Genomic DNA, 23,726 nt, shown 5'->3' with positions numbered 1-23,726 from the left:
AACTGGAAGGGATTATGCTAAGTGAAATAAGTCAAGCAGAGTCAAGTAGAGAAAGACAATTATCGTATAGTTTTACTCATTCACTCAAACTGAGGGTTACAGAGCAGAGGGGGTTGAGGAATGGGGTAGCCGGGTGATGGCTATTAAGGAGGGCACATGTTGTGATGAGCACTGGATGTTATACATGACTAATGAATTGTTGAACACTACAACAAAAACTTATGATATACTATATGCTGGCTAACTGAACATAATAAAAAAATAAAAATGAAAAAAGAAATCAAGAAAAAAATCAGTCTGAATGTGTAAGGCAATAGAGATAGAAAAGTCATTAAACCATTCAACAGTCAAGATTAACTAATTCTACATTGAGTAAAAATGCTTAATAATTTTCCTCGTGTTAGAAATTCTAATAGTACAAAAGTATTCTTTTTAAGTTTAAAGTAACTGAAAAGAAAAAAAAAAAAACATGTAAGTGGTTCAAGCATTAAGTCATTTAGCATTCTTTACCTGACATTGTTTGTGTAGGCAAGGAAAATGTTTTGTTTGATAATAATCAGTTTTCACTGCTCTGTGAACTAAATGTTTATACTTGGAGTGACTGAGGATTTTGTTGTAATTCTTTGCAAATTGAGCCCTCCCTAAAGCTGAAATTTCTGTAACAAATACACTCCCAGTTGTGAATCTGCTTCTAAGAATAGCATTCAGGATTTTTAAATGATGTGAGTCATCCTTGCTCACAGTGTCTTTTGGTCCAATTATTAAATATCTTTTTTTTTTAAGCTGCATAGTTTTGCATTGATTAATGTAACACACACACATGCATGCACAATGTATATAAAATACACATGTGCATGCACAGTGCCTAAAACACACACACTTGCATGCACATTGCATGTAAAACACACACATGCACACGCACGCCAGAGCAGGAAGAAGATGGCTTTCCTTTTAGTCATTGTTCCTGACCCTCATATTACTCCTGGCTTTGTGTGTGCATTTCATTTAATGTGAAATTTTATCAATTTGGCTTTTTTGTAGAAACCTGGAGCCAACCCTCCAGAAGAAGAGGAAGGCACGAAGAGAGTTGATCCCCTCCATCAGCTCATCCTTCTGTTTAGTAGAACAGCTTTAACAGAGAAATGGTATGGTTGGGAGGGTTCGTGTGAGCATAGGAAGAACAGATAAAGAAACCCCATGTCTGAGTATCTTGTGTTTCACACATTCATGTTGCAATTTCATCTTGTTCTTGTTAGGAGAGAGAATTGTTCCGAGATAGGACCAGTCTGCCATACACCTGTGGACCAACATTCATTCAAGTTCAGGCTTTAATGTCTGTCTGTGAGCTCCAATTTTTTGTAACAATTTTGTCATTAGCTGATGCAGTTGATCCCGAATCTTATGAAATTATTTTTTCTTTATCACAAATGGCCTTTATAAATAAAACAGAAGAGCCCAAAGCAAATTCCAGTACGAAAAAATGTGTGGAGGCCAAGGGTGACCCAAATTTCCTGGGTAGATTGTGTCTCCATTGTGCAGTGGGTCTGAGGAAACCTTTAGGAGGTGGGTGAGCCATCAACTCAACAGGACGTTTCTTTGAGGTCTGTTTTAAGGGCATTCTCCATTTTCTGTGGCTTCTACAGTCTTATTTGTATGAATTCACCAAAGCCACAAAGGCCAAACCTCTGTGTAGTTAAACCTCTATGTCCTTAGATGCCCAGTAATCAAAATGGGCTCAGCATTTGCTCATAATAGGGTGCACTGCAGAGATTCTGTGGATGAAATCTTTCAGAGGTTATAAAACATTTATCTGCCTCCCTGCCATACAAAAGGGAGCCTGCTTTCCCCTAGGCTTCACTCTCATTCCTGCAAAAGCTGGAAGATAATTTAATGATCAGTCCTATCCACATGAGTCTTTTGAGAGTCTAGACGAGTTCATTTGACCTCTATGCATGCCGTAATAATGCACATTTCTCCCTCTTAGCCAGTGTGATCCATCCTTCTCTCACGATGTCTCTCTCTCTATTATTTCCTAACTAACAAAATCATCTCATCCCTAAGCATAGAGCAACCCTCTGTCTGGCATTGTCAGGTAATGAGGTATTTTCATAAGTGAATTTTTCTGATGGCTGAACCTTAAAACTGCTAAAATAACTTTGCAAATATTAGGTACTTTCTGATGGAAACCTTTCTTCATGAATTAATGGTTTCCATATGTCTTAAGAAGAAGATATTAAACACATTTCTTAATTTTTAAGAATCACTATATTTTTGAACAGTGTAGTAACATAATAATTTGGGGAATCTTCCCATCAAATGTCAAGTATCACTTCTGCTGTCAAAAGCCCCTACCTCGTTTAAACTTGCTTGTTTCAGCTTGTGTAGTTTCAAGAAAATTAAAGCTGTTACATTTGTATGTAAATCAGTAGACCATTTATTTTGTGAGACTTGAAGGCCTCTTCTGGAAGGTAAGATGGGTCAGCTGTTTAGGTCTGAGATCTTTGCTGTCTGATTCTACCATATTTTTGAATGATGACTTTGCCTAAGTTTTGTGTTTACTTCATTTTAAAAGGGCATACTGGTTGAAAAATAAAGGTTATTTTATACAGTGATGGCAGTTTTACATATGACTAGCCTCCTACTTAAAAACTCACGTTTTCTTCTTGTTTTTCATAGCAAACTGGAGGAAGATTTTTTATATATGGCTTATGCAGATATTATGGCAAAGGTAAGTAAATATATCTTGATTTTAATGTTTAATTTTAATAAAGGAAAATCATTTTCATCTGACAAAGGATAAAGAATCTATGTATTTCTGGGTCCAAATAAAATACTGTTAAATCTTAGAAACCTAAAGGGTATTAATCTCAATTTTCCACTTGTTGCATGAGTCTCTGTTCTGACTTCCTTTACAGATAATCATTGTTTGCTCTCTTAACATTTTTTTTATGGGGAGCTCATTAAGTTTCCAAATACTCACGGGGCATCAAGGTATTTTGGAGGTAACATGGTGAATAAGAAGGAAATGCACATACCCTTCCTGGAGTTTATAGTCTGATGGAGAAGACAAAATGTAAGCAGGTGATTGCAGAAAGCTCTGCTAAGTTTAATGGTAGAGGCGCTATTAGGGGTATAGGGAGGAGGTTGCATAGGAGAGTAGTGAAAGTTGCTTAAGCTAAGGTTTATGGAAGTCCTTGACTGCCTAATGATGAGTGGACCATGCAAAAATAGGAACAGCTCATATTTACTGAGGGTCTATTTCATTTATATCTCACAAGAGGAGGGTGAATGAGGGGATGAGTTTAAAAGAGCAGTCAGGGTGTCTCTGAGGCCTCTGATGTGGGCGACTGGGTACGCAGTGATACCAGATACTGAGATGGGGAGTGCTAGAAGAATTGTAGGCCTGAAGTGAAGGGGAGAGATGGCAAATTTTATTTTGGACATATGAGTTAAAAATGCCTGTAAGACAGCCCAGTGGAGAGGTCAGATACGTGATGAGGCATTCCTGTCTGACATTCAGCATCTCAGGGACAGCTAATAAATACAGATTTGGGTTGTATGCACATTTGAAGGGAATCGAGGCCATACGAGTGGATGGTCTTGCCCCAGGCAGAGAAGGCATCATGAGAGTGAAAGGCCCATGACCACGCCTCTAAGGACATGGGTATATAAAAGATGATTAGAAGAAAAGGAACCCATAAAAAAAGGGGGTGGGGAGAGAATCTTAAGTGTGAGCATATGTAGGAGCTGTGGGCCTAAGTGGGTACTCAACAGAACCATATGCTGCTGGGGGTATGGATGAACAAGGTGAGGATTGAGACTTCTCTGGGATTTAGTACATGTGCATCATGTGACCATGGTAAGAACAATTTCAGGAGATTATGGAGAGAGGCCATTGGCGGCATGAGTGCCATATTGTAGGGAAGAAAGTAGAGATTCACATGTGAGATGTGGCCTAGACATTTCTTTACTAGAAGATTGAGAGAGGGGAGAAACAATATAAAGGAACCAATATCTAGATGGAATTGTGATGTTGAAGGGGGATTATTTTTGTTTGCTTGACATTTGTTTACTTTTATGTGAGAGATTTGAACATGCTTCTCTCCTGGTGGGAATGAACCAGTAGAGAGGGCAAGGGAGTAATTTGTGGTGTGAGGTCTTGAGTGAATGGGAGCAGGGGAAGAGGACAGGTTCCAGAGCATGAGGAAAAGCTGTGTCTTTCCAACTTTATTTTAAGCTATAACCCCCAATAAGAAACACATTTACCCAGTATATTTATGGAAACATAAAAATAGATATATTGAAAGAAAATTTTCATGAAATTATACCCTTCCAATGAGCAGTAGAGTCTGATATTTTCTATTATATTTAAATAAAAAAATTATTTTAGATCCTGACTCATTAATTAGATTCTGCATCCAATGAATGGGCTGAAACCCATAGTTTAAAAAACACTGAGCTAAAAGATAAAAGAGGGAAGGATATTTCCTCCTTGATCATGGACTCTTAACTAGGATAAATAAGGGCATGAAGAAGAAGGGAGCTGACAAATAAGGAGGTTGTAAAGGAGTCCATAGACTGTTGTCCTCTGCATTTGAAGAACCACCAAGCAGGTGGGCTACAAAGGTGGAACCTCATGGTTTGAGGATAAGATATTCCTGATTGTTAAAGTTCTTCCTTGTGGCTGAAGCAGAATTTGCTTCCTCCTGGTTCTCCTTGTGTCCTAAAGCAGCTCATCTCTTTTGATACATGGTCAAGTATTTGGTGTTGCTCCCTTTCTTCCAAGATTTTCCCCCTTGATAATTAAATCACCTTACTCTTCTTATCGTTAGAGGTATCAGTCTTCCATCACTCAGTTCATTCTACCCCACACGTACTCTAGTTTTTTAATATGTGCCACCCAGAAATTAATTGAACACAGTATACTAGTTGTGAGTTCACCTGTGTAGTGCCTATGGGGACCATATCCTCTCTGCACTGCTTAGGATCCCGTACATTTACAATAAATTGTAGGAACTCATTAATTTGAAATTTTTTGCCTCCTTTTGAGCTTGCCTGCCCACCAAAATTCCAAGGCATTTATGAATTTCTATGGAGTTTCATCTCCTACCTATATTGACAATCCATGTATTTTTAATTTTAGTAATTCTTTTTGTTTTTGTTTTTGTTTTTGTTTTTTTAACTAGACTTCTCTCCCACCATGGAGGCCAATGCAGGGCTTGAACTCATGATCCTGAGATTAAGACCCAAGTCGAGATCAAGAGTCGGACACTTAACTGACCAAACCACCCAGGCCCCAGTTTTAATAATTTTTAATATATGTCATCGTTTCTCTAATTAGAGTCAGACCATAGACCAAGGCCAAAATGTTTTTAAAGTTCAGCTCTATCTTCAGTGTTAAATAGCTCCTTAAGTTTATGCTAGCCACGAACTTGATAATTGTGCTTTCCCTGTGTTTATCTCAGTTGCTAGTTTTGATGATTGATATCTAACTTCTTACCAAAGAGTCTCTGGAGGTTGCCTTTCTTCATTTTGAAAATTAGTATCCCAGAAGCTGGTGCAGTCACTATGGAAAACAGTTTGGAGGTTCCTCAAAAAATTAAAAATAGAACTACCCTACAATCCGGTAATTGCACTACAGGATATTTACCCAAAAAATACAAAAATACTAATTCAAAGGGATACATGTACCCTTATGTTTAGAGCAGCATTATTTACAATTGTCAAACTGGAAACAGCCCATGTCTATCGATTGATGGATGGATGAAGAAGATGTGGCATACATATACATGAAATATTATTCAGCCATAAAACAGAATGAAATCTTGCCATTTGCAACAACATGGATAGAGAGCTAGAGGGTATAAAGCTAGAAACAGACTCTTAACTATAGAGAGCAAGCTGATGGTTCCCAGAGGGGAGGGGGTGGGGAATGGGTGAAATAGGCAAAGGGGATTAAAGAGCACACTTATGATGAAAAAAATAATAATAAAAAAAGAATAACCAGATGAGTATTAGTTTTAGTCAGCATTATGAAATACAAATGTAGATCCACTTTACTGATAGTTCACTGAAAATCGCGCATGTGCCTGTGTAGAATAGTTTGAAGAGAGAACTATTTTTTTAAGTACTATGAATTTATCTATTTTTTGCAGAAAATAGTATTTTTTTAGGCTTTGCTATTAATTTTTAATTATGTAGTTAATTAATAAAAGTATTTTTAGATTCATTCACAGGTATAGACCAAAAACTGAAAGTTAAAGAATTAGCTCTTTGGGTGGCTATTTTGGGGGGAAGAATCCAATGACCACAAAGTCCCTAAATTAATTATGAAAACACAGAGAATTTCTAAAGTGGCAAAATAAAGACCTTGAAATGATCTCATGTCTTCTTAATTACAATTCTTACTTGCTATTCATATTTTATTTCCCCACTGCAAGATTAAGATTAAGAAATACAGTAATATGTTTATCAGGAGAAGATAAATACATGTTTTTTGTTTTTTGTTTTAATGATTTGAGGAAGCACCAAGAAGACTCTCTTGTTTAAAAAAAAAGGGGGGGGGGAATCAGCATCCCAAGTTCTGAGACTTTCTCTTGGCCTTCCTGGTTCCTCAGAGTTTATCAACAGTCATTTTATAGTTACATAATGATTATTTTTGCCTTGAGTCTTAGAACTTGAACTCACTTTCAGAGACGTATGCCTTAGTGTCTTTCACCATGCAGGATCTTTTTGAATGCACCACTCACATCTCAATTGGGTTTTTATTTTCAGTCTTGCTGTTTTAACCCCAGGAGCACAGAATTGGGTTAAATCATAGCTCTGGATTCCATGTGAGACTCTCATCATTGGTCCATTATAGAGGCCCACTTTTACAAAGTTAGTGACTTAGTCACTTCTAATAATGTAGCAACTACCCATAAATGCACAACACACGAGAAAAGTTAAACCTTCATAATAACTTACATATAATTGTATGGTCTCCCCCCATTAACTGATACCCCACCTCCCCATAGAAGGAAACCATCATCCTAATCCCATGTTCCAGATACCCTTGCTTTCCTTGTATATCGTTTTCACTTATCATACGTACTTATTAATACATATATATCACGTAAATACAAATGGGAATATATTATAATTATACATATAGTTATATATTTTTTAAATTTTAGTTGTTTTTAACTTTTAAAAGGGCAGTATGCTATATATAATCTCTTGGTACATGTACTCAATACTGTTTTCTAAGGTTCACTGACACTTGTTTGTATTGGTAGAGTTCATTGGATTTGACTATCACGTTATATTCCATTGTGCAACTACACCAAAGTTTATTTACTTACTTTTCTGTTGATAGCCTTTTGTGTTGAATCTGTGGTTTTGCTAATGTGGAAAGGGTTCCAAATTCCTATTCTTCTTTTTTTTTTTTAAAATAAACAATAGACATTTATTTGTCCTAGGCTGGGAAGTGTAAATCTTGTGTCCTCACATAGCAGAGGGGCAAGGGAGCTCTCTGGGGTCTCTTTTATAAGGGCAGTAATCCCACTCATGGGGTCCCTCCCTCATGATGTAATTACCTCCCAGAGACCACACCTCCAAATACCATCATAGGGGATTAGGTTTCAAATTTTTGGGGAGGAGGATGCAAACTTTAGCGTATAACATATTAACATTAGCATATAAAGCATATAGGAAGTGATCTCAGGAAATCCTAGTAAGTCACTGGGGAAATGAGACAGAGAAAGGAAGGAAGACATCATGAGGGTTTTTTTTTTTATATTTATTTTTTAATTAACATATAATGTATATAGTTCCAGAGATAGAGGTCAGTGATTCATCAGTTTTATATAATACCCAGTGCTCATTACATCACATTCCCTCCAAAACAGAGGATCATAGGGGAAGAGAGGAAAAAAATAAAACAAGACGAAATCAGAGAGGGAGGCAAAGCATAAGAGACTCTTAATCATAGGAAACAAACTGAGAGTTCCTGGAGGAGAGGAAGGTGGGGAGATGGGGTAACTGGGTCAAACTTCCTATTCTTATTCATTTCTACTATTGTATGAGAGGCAAGAGCTGTGGTAAGGTGTAAGAATGTTCAACTTCAGAAGAAAATGGCAAATGATTTTTCCAGGTTTATTGCATCAAATTACCTTCTTACCAGCAATGTTTAAGAGAGAGTCTGATGAGCCACATCTTTCCAGTATTTGATATTATATGGTTTCTCAATTTCTGTTAACCAAATGGGTATAAGATGGTCTTTCATTGGGGTCATAATTTTCCTTTCTCTTGGCTGATTTCTATATTTAAAAATCACTTCTTGGGGTGTGTGGGTGACTTAGTCATTTGAGCTTTGGATCTTGGTTTTGGCTTAAGTCATGGTCTCGGGATTTTGGGGTCTGGCCCAACATTGGGCTCCACGCTCAGTGTGGGATTCTCTCTCTCCTTCTACCTCTGCCCCTCCCCGTGCTCACGCAGCTCTCTAAAAAATAAACAAACAAATAAAAAATAAATAAAAATCACTCTCTCTGGTGGTAAAATCTGAATCAAACAGCTGATGAGTAGCTCTGCACTTCTCTATTATTATTATTATTATTATTATTATTATTATTATAGCATCTGCTCTAAACCCTATACTTACTGTTCCTCATTCTCCTTGCTTTGGCTATATCTTGAAAAAAATCATCTTAAATCTTTGTGTTTTTCAAGCCATACTTTATTTTAAACCTGAGATTAATACCCTTTTTTTTTCCTGTCGTGTACACCACCACTTTACAAATTTATCCACATTGGCTTGTGTTGCTGTTGCCACTGCTTTTATCATCATCATGGCCCCTCACACCCGGTTCCCAGAATGCCTCAGTATTGCCCATTACCTGTCCTCAAGAATCTGAAGCCATGGGGCGCCTGGGTGGCTCAGTTGGTTAAGCGACTGCCTTCGGCTCAGGTCATGAAACCTGGAGTCCCAGGATCGAGTCCCGCATCGGGCTCCCTGCTCGGCGGGGGGTCTGCTTCTCCCTCTGATCCTCCCCCTCTCATGCTCTCTATCTCATTCTCTCTCTCAAATAAATAAATAAAATCTTTAAAAAAAAAAAAAAAAATAACAAAAATAAAAATAAATAAATAAAATAAAAAAAGAATCTGAAGCCGTTTCACACAACTGGGATGTTTCTACCATCATGAACAAGATAACCATGTGGAAGTCTCTAGAATGATGCCATCATAAGTTAAACACTCAACAGTATTTCCACTATTTTGACTTTCTGACTGAGAAAATCTTTTCCTCCTCCTTCTCTTACTAACTTATTGAAATATTTAGGATCCACATTAAGTTATACCCAGGGTTCTATCCATTGTTGGTTTTATTAAAATTATCAAACACAATGGTCACCCTCTTAGGAGATTACTCTCACTTCGGTCTCACCCATCAGCTGTCAGATTTAAATCCATACTAAAAGTTTCTGGTTTTGCTTCCTCCATCTTCTGAGGAGCGCCACAGTTAGAAAGGCAACTTAAAAATGTGTGAAATGTACTTGCTCTGCAGAAAGAAATGCCCAGGTTATGTGGGCAAAGTGAAGTGCCCTATTGACTGCTTATGGATTCTCATCACCAATTTTGAATTTTGATCTAGACCCCTGAATGGTCTGAAGTATCCTCTATTTTAGTTTTCTCTCTCTCTCTCTTTTTTTCTTCTAAATTCTCTTACTCCATGCTTCTGCCCCCTTGTGTGTGGATTTTACTCACTTTTTCCTTCCTGGCATATGGTATAACTCCTCTATGCCTGGAGTTTCTCATTTTGATGCAGAAAGCTAAAGCCATCTAATAGAACTGACTCTTTACTTACCATATATACTATATGGATGCAGTTTGGTAGTGAAAAACATATCTCCTATACCTATAAATCCTTTTTCTTCCCAGTACATTAAAAAATTGCAGATCTGCTATAGTTTTCTTGTGGTCCCAGTGTATCCTCAATGTATCCAATCAGTAGAAGTTCAAAATAGTTTATAGGTTTGATGAGTTTTGTCAGCTATCCACTCCAAATTGATTTAAGCTAAATAGGTTCTAAAAATCACAAATTTTAACCTCTATATTAGAAGCAAATCCTGCTAAATTTTCATAGAAAGATTTTTCAAATTATTTAAAAATAAATCTTTGTTAAAAAAATTAAAATAAATATTTGTAAAAAATATTTGTCAGCTAGAGCTCTAAATTTTTGAAGGAATTCCAAAAGCAAGCATATCATATGAATTTTATAGATTAAAGCATATCATTGTAACCCAAAATATTTTTTCTGAATGTATTCTTCATCTCAAAACTTGTTTCTTCTCTATATTTCTAAAGATAATGAAATTTATATAGGAGATAATTTGAGAAAATTTAAAACTGCATTTTTTTCTTAAACTGCAATTTTTTTTTTTAGGATTTTATTTTTTTATTTGACAGAAAGAACACAAGCAGGGGGAGTGGCAGGCAGAGGGAGAGGGAGAAGCAGACTCTTCCCAGAGCAGGGAGCCCGACATGGGATTCAATCCCAAGACCCTGGGATCATGACCTGAGCGAAAGGCAGACCCTTAACTGACTGAGCCACCTAGGCGCCCCTAAACTTCACATTCTCAAGAGACAGATTAGTGTTCTGATTTGCTTAAATAGTAAACATGCTTGTTACCTGATAAAATGCCTGTGCTTTACTTCTGATTCCTAATGCAGAGGAAGGAAACATCAGATAGGTAATCTTAGAGGGCAGATAAGCCAAAATTCCTCTGTGTTTAACATTAGATGCAGAGTATTTACAGAGGACCACAGATTTGCCTATCAGATGTGTTTTACTCAGATTTTCATGGGTTCTTTTTCTTTTTTTAAAAATTTTATTTGTTTGACAGAGACAGCGAGAGCAGGAACACAAGCAGGGGGAGTGGGAGAGGGATAAGCAGGCTTCCCGCCTAGCAGGAAGCCCGATGCGGGGCTCGATCCCAGGACCCTAGGATCATGACCTGAGCTGAAGGCAGACACTTAACGACTGAGCCACCCAGACGCCCTCATGAGTTCTTTTTCTTAAATTCCTGGTTAGCTGATGGTGTGGGAGCCAAGGTGACATTAGCACATAGCAGAACATTTCCGGCACTCTTGAATAAATAATTAACATCTTTATTTCTGTGGGAAAACATGCTATGGGACATCTTTTCCAAACAGCAGAATCCTTTATTTTCTCCCCTGCAAACCATGTTGTCAGTCTTCTTATTCTAAATTGGAAAGGGTGATAGTATTTGTTGAGTGAACAAAAGAACTTGACAGACATTTAGAATTGATCATCGTGCGGGTAGGATCATGTTTTCTGCCCTCGCTCCCATCCCCACTTCATCTCCATACTCAAAATACTGGGAATTACTGAATTGAAACTGTTTTTCTGATTTGTCACTTATATTTAATTACTTGCCACCATTCACTTCACTGATACACTGAGTGCTTGTGGACCAGAAGAAATCTTGAGAAGGGTTGGAACAATCTAACTTTGAAGAGCTATAGGTTTTTTCCCTGCCACGGGTATTGGTTAGTGACCAGCTTCCTTTGGTCAACATGATATTTTCTATTCCCAACCCTAATAATAATAGCAGTTGAGATTGATTAAATGCTTATTATTTTTCAGACACTTAATTATGCAAACAATTTGCATATGTTAATTCATATAATCCTCTCAGGAGCCCTGTTCTTCTTTGTCTTATTTCTACCTTAAATATGAGGAAAAGGAGACCCAGGGAGGTAAAGAAACTTGCCCTAAGCTGAACAGCTAATAATTGGCAGCATCAGGATTTAAAGCAGGCATTATGTGTCCTCAGGCTATGGTCCTAATCATACCACTCTTAAATTTAGCAAGCAAAAACTTTAGCTGTGGCAATAAGATAAGAATATATGCATGGATTAGCATAACTCCTTTATCATTTCTGGGAAAATAACTCAAAATAATGGATTAGTCAGTTATTTTTCTATAAAATAATAATATTAGTAGCAGCTAGAATTTCATTTTCCTTCTTTGGACCAATTACAGTAAAAAAATGAATGTAAAAGATTACAAGATTCAGTTGAAACAATGGACATGCTTTCTGTTAATTTTAATTCACAGTTATTGCATATATCTATATTCTTGCGTTCTAATGACAACATAAAATAAAACAATTATCCTTATCTTTAAGGATAATTTGAACAAGGTAATAAATGCATGAATAAGAGGTACATGTACTATGGTAGGGGTCTCGTCTATATCTCCGTGCTGTGCCTAAAATTGGCAATTTAATATTTTGATTTTGTAAAAGCAAAGCATAATTTTCTTTTAGGTCCTGAATTCGTGGATAATGCCATCTACATTTACTGTATCTAATACATCTGTTTCAACAATGTCGATGACAACTTAGTACAAATGATTTGGTGTTCCATGCTGCATTGTTTTGTACTTTCTGCCTCGACATATTCTAACCCTGCTTTTCTTAATGTTTTCCATGTCTCAGAGTTGTCATGATGAGGAAGATGATGATGGTGAAGAAGAAGTGAAGAGTTTTGAAGTAAGATGGATCTTTCTAGATTTGTCTTTTCTATTTTGAAACATTGTTTCATAGCTTATAACTGACATTTATGTTTCTTGCTTCATGGCTTATTGCAGCTTATTGTGTCAAGGAACTGCATGTCAGAAGCTGGATGGACAAATCTGAGTCCTAACATTTGCTAAAGTTAAGACCAAGGGACGTAGAATAATGAAATAATCCAATAAAACCCATATGTTCAGAATGAGTGTCCCTGAGAACTCTCAGAGAGTGCTTCAGACTGTTCTCATTTCAGTGAATGTTGTGATCTGAAATTTCCAATGGACATTTGAGGAAAATATATATTGAAGAGCAACATGATATCGAGTTTTTAATTAAACCCTTGGTTGGCTATTTTCTTCTGAAATGAAGAAGTCTTAAAGATCTGGCCTCTTTTGACTTCAGATAGGTCACTCATTCCCTGTACATATGTAGATGGTGGCACACAATGCCCTTTGCTTGCATGAGGCAGGAGTGCATATATTCCTAGGACTGTGTTCTGTTTTATGGTTATTTTCTCAGATGTTCTCAGCTCTTAAATATCCAGAAAATTAGAAATACTGCTCAATGCTAATTAGCCAGAAGGAAAGTAATATTATTTGACCCCATTTGTTTAGATTTTACTTTTGCTTTCTATGAAGAAAAGAGTTGTTGCTAACTACCACTTTTCTCCTTTTTTTTTCTTTTTTTCTTTTTTTTTTTTTTTAGAATTTTCAAAAAGAAATGAAGTGGAAAGAAATAGATTACATTATTATTTTTTTTCTATTATGTATCTGGATTTTGAGCTAGAAGTCTGGAAATATATTAGTAACCAGCAGTCAGTCCTTATGACAGTGGTCCTACTGAAAGGTACAGGTTGAGGGGTGGACATAGAGTAGGGCCCCTTCCAGGAGCAATTTGATATGGCATCTCTGCAGCATTGAAATCAGTGTGTAGAAAGTACAAAAGCTAATCTGAGAACAACCCATGACTGTTGCTGAGAGAAAATGCCATAAGATTAATTTCCTATGTGACACTATAATCTTTTCTAATGTATGTGTGTCCTATTCTCAAATCCGTCTTTATTGATAAGAAACTGAGGTAAATTAGAATGAGCTCTGAGTAGCAAATAATACTGTGTTTTCTGAAGTGCACACCATTTATGGTCTACCAGTTGTCTTCCGAGCAATTGTTTATTGCTATTTTGCTTCTTGTCCTCATCCTTCCTTAAGGTCACAGGATCCCAACGCAGCAAGGTAAAACTATATATATGTGTGTATTTGTCTGGGTCTGAGTTTCGGTTTCTTGTGACATTTACCTTTGTTAGACCCAACATCTTGGATTCTTTTGTAATAAAAGGTCTTGGTGATCTTTTTACAAGTTTGTAGCTCCCATGTACCCCTTCCTTGACACGGGTTTATTCTTCTTGGAGTTTAAATTACTCATAATTGAAATTTTATCCTACATGTGAACTCTTGGCTGCATGCTGTGCTCAGGTAAAAAGGGGCTAGCCCTTTAGCTGATTAACTTTTAGCTCGGGACCTTTCAGGACCGCATTCTGGCCTCATCCCCTCTTGATGCTTATTTAATACAAGTCTTGTTACTTGAAAAAAGACATGATAAATGGCATCACTGGTGAGATTGGAAAGAAGTCTACTTTCCCATTGTGCTAGTAATCTCTCCAGTTAGTAACTGGAGAGGATGTTCCACGATGTTAATATTGATTTCAGCATTCATTACAGGGAAGAACTTGATGATTATTTCTATCTCTTAATATATTTTGAGTAGCTAAGTGCTTGGAACATTTGCTAAAAAACATTTTGATCTAGCATCACAAAATTTTTTCTTTGATAGGAACCCCATTAAGCTTATATTTTATTTTCATGAGACTAATTCATAGGAAAATTGATCAGAACGTCCCAGGGGAAAAAAATACCCATAATGGCTTTAGTTGAAAAAAAAAAATTGCTGTTAAAATGAATTTAGAATGTCATGAAGAATCTATTTAGAAGAAACAAATGATAATATTTTAACTCACTCTTCTATTTGGAGGAATATATTATTATTACACTATGATCCCTATAAATTTAAAAATTTGAATTCATACAGCTGTCAGATATAGCTCTAGTTGGATGGATATAATAGTTAATGACTTATAACAGACATAACAATAATATATTCTGGGCTTAAATAGTAGGTAATAATGAGTGTGATACTCAGTTGGTATTTATGCTTTTATCACTAATTATCTCAAATAGAATTCTTGTGGATTATTGAGGGTCGAAAACATGAAGGTACCTCCTAACAGTAGCCAAAGATTTAATGTCCTAGCACCAAACTTCATGCCCCAAGAGTGTGGATATCTGTGGGATAAGGGTAGATAAAGAAGGTCAGAATCAGAAGGCCTTGCTGGTTAAGAAAACCATCTTCCTCTGAAAGAGGAATGCAGTTTCAGGGGAATCTAAAAGCAAATCCAGTTTGGTATATATGATCAAATTTGGTGACATTAGAGAAGTTCCCAATTCAGAAAAGAAGTCTAGGAATGGTTAGTAGAATCTGCTTTTAGCGTATAGAATGCAGGCCAGAGTGAAGACAAGAAATCAGGTGAGGATATGGAGCCTGACCTGAGAGAACAGGCTACCTGCCCTGGATTTAGGATGATGGGCAAGACATTCACAGAGTGGTGAAGCCTGGCAATTAGTCACATAATTGTCCCCCATGAAACAGGATTTTAAAGTTTCTTATGATTGCTACTTATGAACATAACACCATAGACAATATTGGGGAATTTGTACTTCTTAACCAGATATTTTACTGAATTTCCATGTGATTTGGGACTATAACTTACTGTGTATGCCTAATTTGTATAGCATGCTACTTTTCACAAAATATGTCCTCTGTGAGTAAGCAATAGAAACTCTTACCAAGTTGAGAAACAGAGATGTGCAGGTCCTCGCTCACCTATGAAGATACTCTTGTCTGAGGTTGACTCTGTGATACCAACAAAACCATTAACAATTTGACCAGACAACTGGATTATTACTTTCTCTTTATAAATTTAGTAACATACCAGACTTTTTAGTTGAGGTTTCTCAACTAGAGATAGTCTCATAGTGGAATTTTCATCTAAGTTATAATAAACCTGAGACGTTATCTGGCAATTTCAAGAACTCTTAAATTATGTTAAATAAATTTGGGAATAACAGTTTGTGATAATTGAATTTTATTCCCATAACTGACTGATTATTAATAGTTGCTGTACTTTACAGTTAAATTCTTTATCTGTAAGTATTCAATGAAAATATGAAGAAGGAAGTAGGCATTTTTAAAAGGGGGCATTATAATTTCCAAGAGGAAAGAAACAAAGCTTAAGAAACATGAAACATGGGAAATGGGGACCAAAATGCTTAAAATATTTGCCAGCTCTTTTCTTATTCTATCACATCTATGTTTTACTGGTAGGATTCTGTTAAAACTTGCAAAGAGATTTAACTTGATAATTTTAATTCCCTACTTCATCGAAATAATATAGGTAAATATTCTCTACAACTGTTTATTTAAAAACTTTATTGCTTATTTAGTTAAGTATATATAACCTTTTTAGATTTGGGACTACTTCAATACTAAAACTACAAAAAGGACTGTTAAATCTTAATAAAGTCAAGGAATAACTGAAAGGGAAGGAATAACTGAAAGGGAAGAAATATCTTAGCAGTGACTCAAAATGTCCATTAGTACAGTTGAGTGCATTGTTTAGCTGTGAATTTTTATAAGCCAAAGCAAATAATAATAATGACAACAACAAATTAATAATGTTGCAAGTCAAAGCAAGTCTGAGCACCATGGATTTTTCTCACCTAGATTCACAAAGAGATTTGGAACCAGAACAAACCCCATTTTTAAACTTTGATTTTGCAAAATACACACAAATGTTCCCCATACGGTTGCTTCTTCCCTAATGCCATTCTCTAAAATCTGAGTGTGTGGCATTAAATGCTAATTCAACGGAAGCATATCTGTGGACTATTAAGGTACTATAATATAGATTTATTACTTAATAAAGACTGAAATTAATGAACGTGGAGCTTAAATAAGCCAGAGGGATGGAGCATTGACTTGCCTTCTAGACCATTTTTCTCAAATATTAGGCAAGTTGCATCATCCTTTGGCAAATTCCCAATTTCTAATTCACAGATGAATTCTCTGCTGAGTCCCTGAGGTCCTATTATTCTGTACTGTTGATTAAAGAGAATAACTTGTGTCTTAAATACTAAATACGCCTATGGCAGAGTTGACATTCTGTAATAAAAGACTTAAGAGACTAACTTATATTCTCTCCCAGATGGGCCTCAGTCATAACTAAAATGTCATCATACCTGCTAAAGTATTCAGACCAATACCCAGCCCGTATTCCAAAATATGCACCACTAAGTGTGGAAGAATCAATTTAGGCCCCGATGTCTTAAGGTCTGATGTTATATAGCTCTACCCAATGACAAAATCACCTTTTTCTGGCCCCTCCAGTGGTCTAATTTTGAATAGAATTCCATTCCTTGGCAATCCTGCAAGAATAAATTGGCTGCAAGATGTACCCTCTCCAATAGCTATATAATTTGATCTTTGAATGGGTTTATTTAGTTCTGTTCATGGGAACAAAGCAATTTAAATAAGAAGGGCGCCCTGAATCTTACCTAAGACAACACTCATATATATAAAAAAATTAAACATACAGCTATGGATATAGAACATTGAAACATTGGTTCCTTTTATCAGGTAAACTTAAGAGTTACTTAGTTTCTACTACAGAAGCACTGTGGTATCCAAACTAGGGACTAAAGTGTTGAGTTGCTTGTTGTACTACTGAATGGTAGAGGGGAAGGGAGAAGGAATTTTGGTGGCCACTGTTCTCATGCCTCTTGCTGTAACCTGCTAACTGCATTGTTATATACTGAAATTATCATCCTTAAGTAATACCCTCATGCCTTAGCCCAGGTTTCTTAGAAAACAGAGCAAAGAGATCCTGTGCTAACACTTTATTGGGATTGGGGGGGGGAGGGTTGATATAATCCCAGGGGAGTAAGAGTTAGGAGAAAAAGAGAGCAGATTATCTAAGGAAGGAGGCAGCGCAAATACAAGGTAGTGGGTTCTTGAGCTGACCGTGCCTATTCAACATAGTATCAGACGGCCCTAGAAAAACTGTTATGTATGCATCTTGGAACAGTGCCTCCTGGGAAAGAAGGATGAGCACTGGTTTTGCCCCACCTCCTGTCTTTTATTGGTCACAGGGACTTAGTTTCTTCACACTTCCTGATGTTAAGCAGATTTTCCACACACACCCGCCTGGGAAAGCCAAAGCCAGCTTGGGTCCAACCTATCGAGAGTTCAGGCACGGCAGTCTCTCTGTATATGGAACTTCCTTAGTGGGTGGTAGAAGTGGTAGGAGCCAGCTTTTATAACCACACTCTGTCTGAGAAGCAAGGCAAGTTGCCAAGTCTTGGAGAGAAAGGGGGTATAAGTGTGCGATGAAGTATTGGTCCTGGCCTGAGGAAAATTCCCAGAAAGCACAGTCCTCTCTATTGTGTATGGTAACTCAAGCATATCGAGTATGTGGACCCAAAGAGCAAACTGTATAGAACATATACTTGAACATATAGTTGTGCATTTTTGATGCACACAAGTTTGACATAGTGTGCTATTATTTAAAAATAATTCCGGTTGATAATAATTAATCCCATAATGCTTGCCTGCATTATGTAGAGCAGATGGGATATAGCAGAATCATTCAGAGCATAGATATTGGAACGAACCACCTGCCTTTGAATCCCAACTCCACCACCTACCTGTGTGATCTCAAGCCGCAATTTTCCTATCTATAAAATGGAGCTAATTATAGTATCTATTTCATGGGATTTTGGTAAGGATTAAATTAGTTAATACATATAATACACTCAGAACATTGGCTTTATTCTGGCATTACTGTTATTATGCCTTTTTAAAAAAAAAAAGATTTTATTTATTTATTTGACAGAGAGATAGAGCCAGAGAGCACAAGTGGGGGGAATGGCAGAGGGAGAGGGAGAAGCAGGCTCTGCACTGAGCAGGGAGCCTGATGCGGGGCTCGATCCCAGGACCCTGGGATCATGACCTGAGCCGAAGGCAGATGCTTAACCATCTGAGCCACCCAGGCGCCCCTGTTATTATGACTTTTAATCAATTTTACCTTCCTACTAAAATCAAGCCAGGGAAGCCCTTAGAAAAACGTTCACAGGATGGTGAACACAGAACTACACAGGACAGGAGACCTAGGATCTCATGCAGGTGCCCACCAGGTGACCTTGAGTGGGTCACATTTAAATTACTCTGTGCCTCAGCTTTTTCTGCTTTGAACTAAAAGCTTTAAACTAGATGTTTTCAGGGGTCATACCCACCTTTAAAAGTGTCTGATTTGCTTTTCATGAGTAAGTTCTTTTCATTTTTCAGGGCCAATTTCATAGTGCTCCTAAATGCATGAATATTAATAGAAGCATGCAAATTTTTGGTATTTTTTTCTTCTAGTCTTTCGTGGAGGAGTGAAAAAGAAAATAAACTTGATGTTATTTAGACTAGTAATGTCACAATAAAAATGCTTTATAGACACTAGCCTAGCTTCTGTACATATATATGTATCTCTACCTTTTCCTAGTTTGGTGTTTAAAGTATCACACAATTATACATGACACAGGTAGATATAGAAGGAGAAAGTATAGAGGTATGAGAGGGGTTCAAGGACACCAAGTGGAGCCTTCCAAGAATGAGGTTAGTCCAGAAACCAGTGCCTTAGACTCTTGCTAATTAGCAGGAGTTTGTTAGCACTTACAGATCCCAAGCTTTCTAGGGGTGAGCATCAAGTCACAGAAATTTCACAGTTTACTGTATCAGTGGAATAAACACAGTCTTCTTGTTTGGGAGAAACAAAAATTCATGAGGATCTCTGTGAGGAGGACAACATGTCATATAATCTGCAGCAATTCAATAGAGGTAATAATTTGAGAATTTATACAATAAAGTTCAGATGTCCAGGTGACATCTGAGGATGGCTGAGCATAGGATAAGTACCAGGAGTCTAGAAGAATGAAAGGACTATGTTTCCTTAAGACAGTCTCCAGAAAAATCCCTCTCTCAGCTGAATAGGTAACATTTGGCAGGGAATTAGAGACTGCATCGAGTACTTACAGAGTTCACGCAGCTGTTTCTCCAGGGTTTATCTGGGGTAGGACCAGTAACTATGTGTGAAAACTTAGAATTATAAACACTAAAACTTAAGCTAGAACTGAGAGAACTGAAAATCCAAATAATGACTTGTCATGATCTGCTCTATGGTAAAATTTATTCTAACTTCTCTTTTTCCCGCAAATTATCCCAACATTCTGGCACCTTCATGATCCAGCCGTACCTTCGTATTAGTAGAGGTCATCAAATCACCTTACTGTTCTTCTTCTTTCTTTTGTCAGGCTATGTTAGTAGAACTACATAGCATTTTCTTTCTGTATTCAAGGCAGTATTCGGTACTTTTAAGGCTTAAACAAACAAATAGGTAAATGAAGCCTGTTCTAAATCAATTTTGTGCTCAGAACAAACCCCATTCCCTCTAATGATAACTCAGTCTAACCTTGCTAATTTGATACCTTCTGATTTTATAGTGGCTCATTTTTCTCCTACTTTATAGTTTGTTTGTGAAGCTTTTTGTGATGTAATATAAATTTTGTCAACAGGACCCTGAAATGGAAAATTATTTCAACGCAGCTAGGTTTTATTGTTTTAGCAGAGTGCTAATTAGTCTAAATATGCTGAATCCAAGGGAAACAATCTTTTAACAAGCGTGGAAGTATAAATGATGAAGAAGTAACCCATAGTCACACTACACAGCACATCTAAACTCTAGAGCCTCCAACACATTAACTGGACTACATTTTTCTGCTTTAGAATTTTTGTCCTCTCTGATTGTCTATTAGTAAAACTTCAGCATTTAAACAAAGTTTGCTTTGTGTAAAAACATTTCTTTCTTTCTTTTTGTTTTTTGTGTTTTGGTTTTATTTGTTGTTGTTGTTAAAGAGAGAACATTAGAAATTATGCCCATCCTATTGAAAAATAGAATTTATTATACTCTTCAGTATTCAGCAACAAAGACAATGGGTAATAAAGGTACAGACAGTAAATTAATTGAGCTAAAAAAAACACAGTTTGAGAATTATTGTTTGCATATGTATGATTCTCGACCTCTTTGACCATGTACCAAAAGCAAACTAGAGTTTCTCATTTTACTAGCCTTGTAGCTCTTCAAATGAAAAGATAACATTTGTCATTTCAGATTATAGATACTACATGATACCACATTATTTAGTTCTGTTACTCATTCATCACATTTTCTTGAACACCTATTATGTGCAGGGAACTTTACTGGATATGTACACTTGTATTGTGGTTAAAACAAGCAAACAAAACCTCTGGAGACCCTGTCCTCATGGCACTTACTTGTAGGAAACTCCATATACATTCATTTAATTTTTAAAAAAATTTAAAATTGATAAATTTGAGGGACCATCCATTTTTAAACAAAGTTAGAATCTTAAGTGTTTTCCTAGCACTGCAAATCAATTCTTTATGAATGTGGCCAACCTACAGTATCAGAAACTAGAATGCCAAACAAAATTAATGAAATGGACAATACAACTCTTATCTATATTTTTGTTTTCCCTTAGTATGAGTTGGCCTGTTTGTGTCATAAACCAAATTATTACTACCATTTCACTGCCGTTCACTTTTGTCCTCATAGTTATCCAATCGAATCTCCTGTATTTCCATCTTTTTTTTCTTATAATGTTGAGATTCAACATCACCTTGTAGGTTATGACTACATTTAAGATGCCAAATCAGAAGAATATTTAATGTTGACTTATTGCAAAATTATGGGAAAGATTTTTAAAAAGAGTTCGGCTGCTAGAGATTTCTGTTCACTTACAGGTAGCTTCCACGTGCAGCTGAAGAGAAAAACATTGTAAAAACCTTTTCAGCAGTTGCTGAAGGCTTGGAAACTTGAAGGAAAAAAAGCAAGCCGACTGGGCTCACGCAGTGTTAGGCACAGACCGAGCTGTGATGCACAAACCACCCAGAATGCCCACATCACTGAGGAGGGTCCATCAGAAACAGGGTACAAGTTTTGCTGTCAAAAGGCTGCTCTCCTTTAAAATATCATTCATCTCCATCATAGGGATAAACTATTTTCTCCATCAAGGAGCAAGGGGCAGTTGTAATTTTTTTTTAAATTTCAGTATTTTTCTCATATAAGACAATTTTAGAAGAACTGAATGGATTTTTTTTCTTCAGGCCTTCTACTCCCTTCTATGCCCCCCCACATCAAATGCTAAAAGCGAGGCACCCTGGGAAAAAATGAAAGAATATTAGCACCTTTATTACCAACTTCAGTCATACTAAAAGCAATCATGATGTGGAATACTTCCCATTCAATGTCTGCAATTTGATCATAGGTCTGATTTATTACCACCACTGACCTTGAAGAGACTCATAACAATCTTATTAGGAAAACAGCTGATAATTCCTAGTTGCTCTTGGTGATCAGAACTTTTTGCCTAAGAGAAAATTGAAATTATGGAGCTCCTCCCCCCACCCCAACCTTTTTTGTAACCTTAGAATCACTGAAAGACTGAACTTCAAGTAGAGGTATTTAAGACCCTTTGGCAGTTTAGGCGGAATCTGGGATGGGGCAGGAACCCTACTTTAAAAAGATGCTTTAAAAAGGTCCTTTCAAGTTGCTATTTCCCCAAGTAAAATACTTTAAAAATATCTACCTTCAGTTTTCTCAGAAAAGCTAATCTGCAGTAAATGTGAAATTAAAGAATTTTCTTTCTTTCCACATAATCCGTCATTTTATCATCTGAAAACTTTCTGGTTAAGCTTTCAAGGTTTTATTTTATTATGCTGTGATAAAATCTCCAACGGTGAGATTGAATTACATGCCCAGAAGCACTTCTCAAAGGACAAAGTACCAGAAAGAAATAATATTAAATATCTTCTGAAGAGAAAGCTTCCAACTCAGTATGACAAAGAAGAAACTCAACCAAGAGGTTGATCTGCTCCCTCTTTATGAAGTATGGGTTTCCTGCTTCTAGATGAGTGCATCTTTTTTAGCTTGATATTTTTTTCATATGAATCTCATCATCTCCCCTGAAGTATTTATTATTATTGAAATTTAGATGCTGTGTGGGAAAAAGGAGGGTGCTCTTTGCCCAGGGAGTTTATTTTTTAAAGAAGGCAATTTGATATCCTGTCTATCTCTTGATCCTCCTGACATTGATCCATCAGGCGTGATTTCCATTACTGAAGAGGATAGTGGGGTCTAGAATGTACTGTACAAGTTCTAGCAGATCTTTGAGGTGGTCCACCTACTTTTGGAGCACAAACAGCAAAGGGTTTTGTGGTTTGTTTGTTTGTTTTACTCAAGAATATATGGCATGCTGCCATCTTGCATCTTCTTTGGGTTTCCTGATGACTATCTTCATATGTTCTATTGGGTCAATAGAAGAATCAGTCTTTCTAATTCCCTTGCCTCTTTAGTTGATGAGAGTGATAGGGTGGTTCCTTAGCCAATAATTTCTTACCACTGTCTTACTGAAAATGTCTTCCACAAAAGGAATTGGTTATGCTGGGAAGCAGAAGTGCAAAGTTCTTACATAGCTCTGGCAATGGGAGGAAAGTGAAAGATTGTTGGGTCTAAAAGGAGGGATCAAATGTTGCTGACCAATTTTAAACCACACCTGAAGAGCAGGCGAAAGGGTCTTCTTTCAGTTTTTCTGAAACTGTGTTGTAATGACAATATGGTTTTGTGTGTCTGTGTGGTTTTGTTTTCGTTTTGTTCTTGACTCCGCAGGAAGAGGTTTAAACATGAAGGCAAACCTTTTAGATGTTAGCATGGCTACATATCAAGCAAAGCTGCCTTTTTTTTTTTTCTTTTCTTTTCTCTGCTTCCATTTAGACCTATCACATAATTTAAGAAAAAAATAAAACTTTAACCACAGGAGCTCTAACTATAGTGTGAAAAAAAAAAAAAACCCTGATCAATTTTGTTTTCGCAGCACGATATTATCAAAGATTTAAGAAACAAATTTGCCAGCCTCG

The 23,726-nt window shown here is 36.7% G+C and overlaps 1 protein-coding gene across 1 annotated transcript in view; it reads left to right on the top strand.

Annotated features, from left to right (window-relative positions):
• The window catches only part of RYR2 (ryanodine receptor 2), a 736,030-nt gene that overhangs the window by 636,151 nt on the left and 76,153 nt on the right, over positions 1-23,726 (top strand). Inside the window, exons 78-81 of the mRNA XM_064594590.1 lie at positions 1,042-1,145; positions 2,677-2,728; positions 12,504-12,557; positions 13,787-13,810. Of these exons, the coding sequence (XP_064450660.1) occupies positions 1,042-1,145; positions 2,677-2,728; positions 12,504-12,557; positions 13,787-13,810 (234 nt within the window). The remainder of the gene's footprint in view (positions 1-1,041; positions 1,146-2,676; positions 2,729-12,503; positions 12,558-13,786; positions 13,811-23,726) is intronic.

The sequence above is a fragment of the Mirounga angustirostris genome, unplaced genomic scaffold (genome assembly GCF_029215605.1).
Source record: "Mirounga angustirostris isolate CCGP_5_RB_7025 unplaced genomic scaffold, mMirAng1.0.hap1 SCAF_6, whole genome shotgun sequence".
Lineage (NCBI taxonomy): Eukaryota > Metazoa > Chordata > Mammalia > Carnivora > Phocidae > Mirounga > Mirounga angustirostris.
This window is presented reverse-complemented; position numbering and strand designations above follow the sequence as displayed.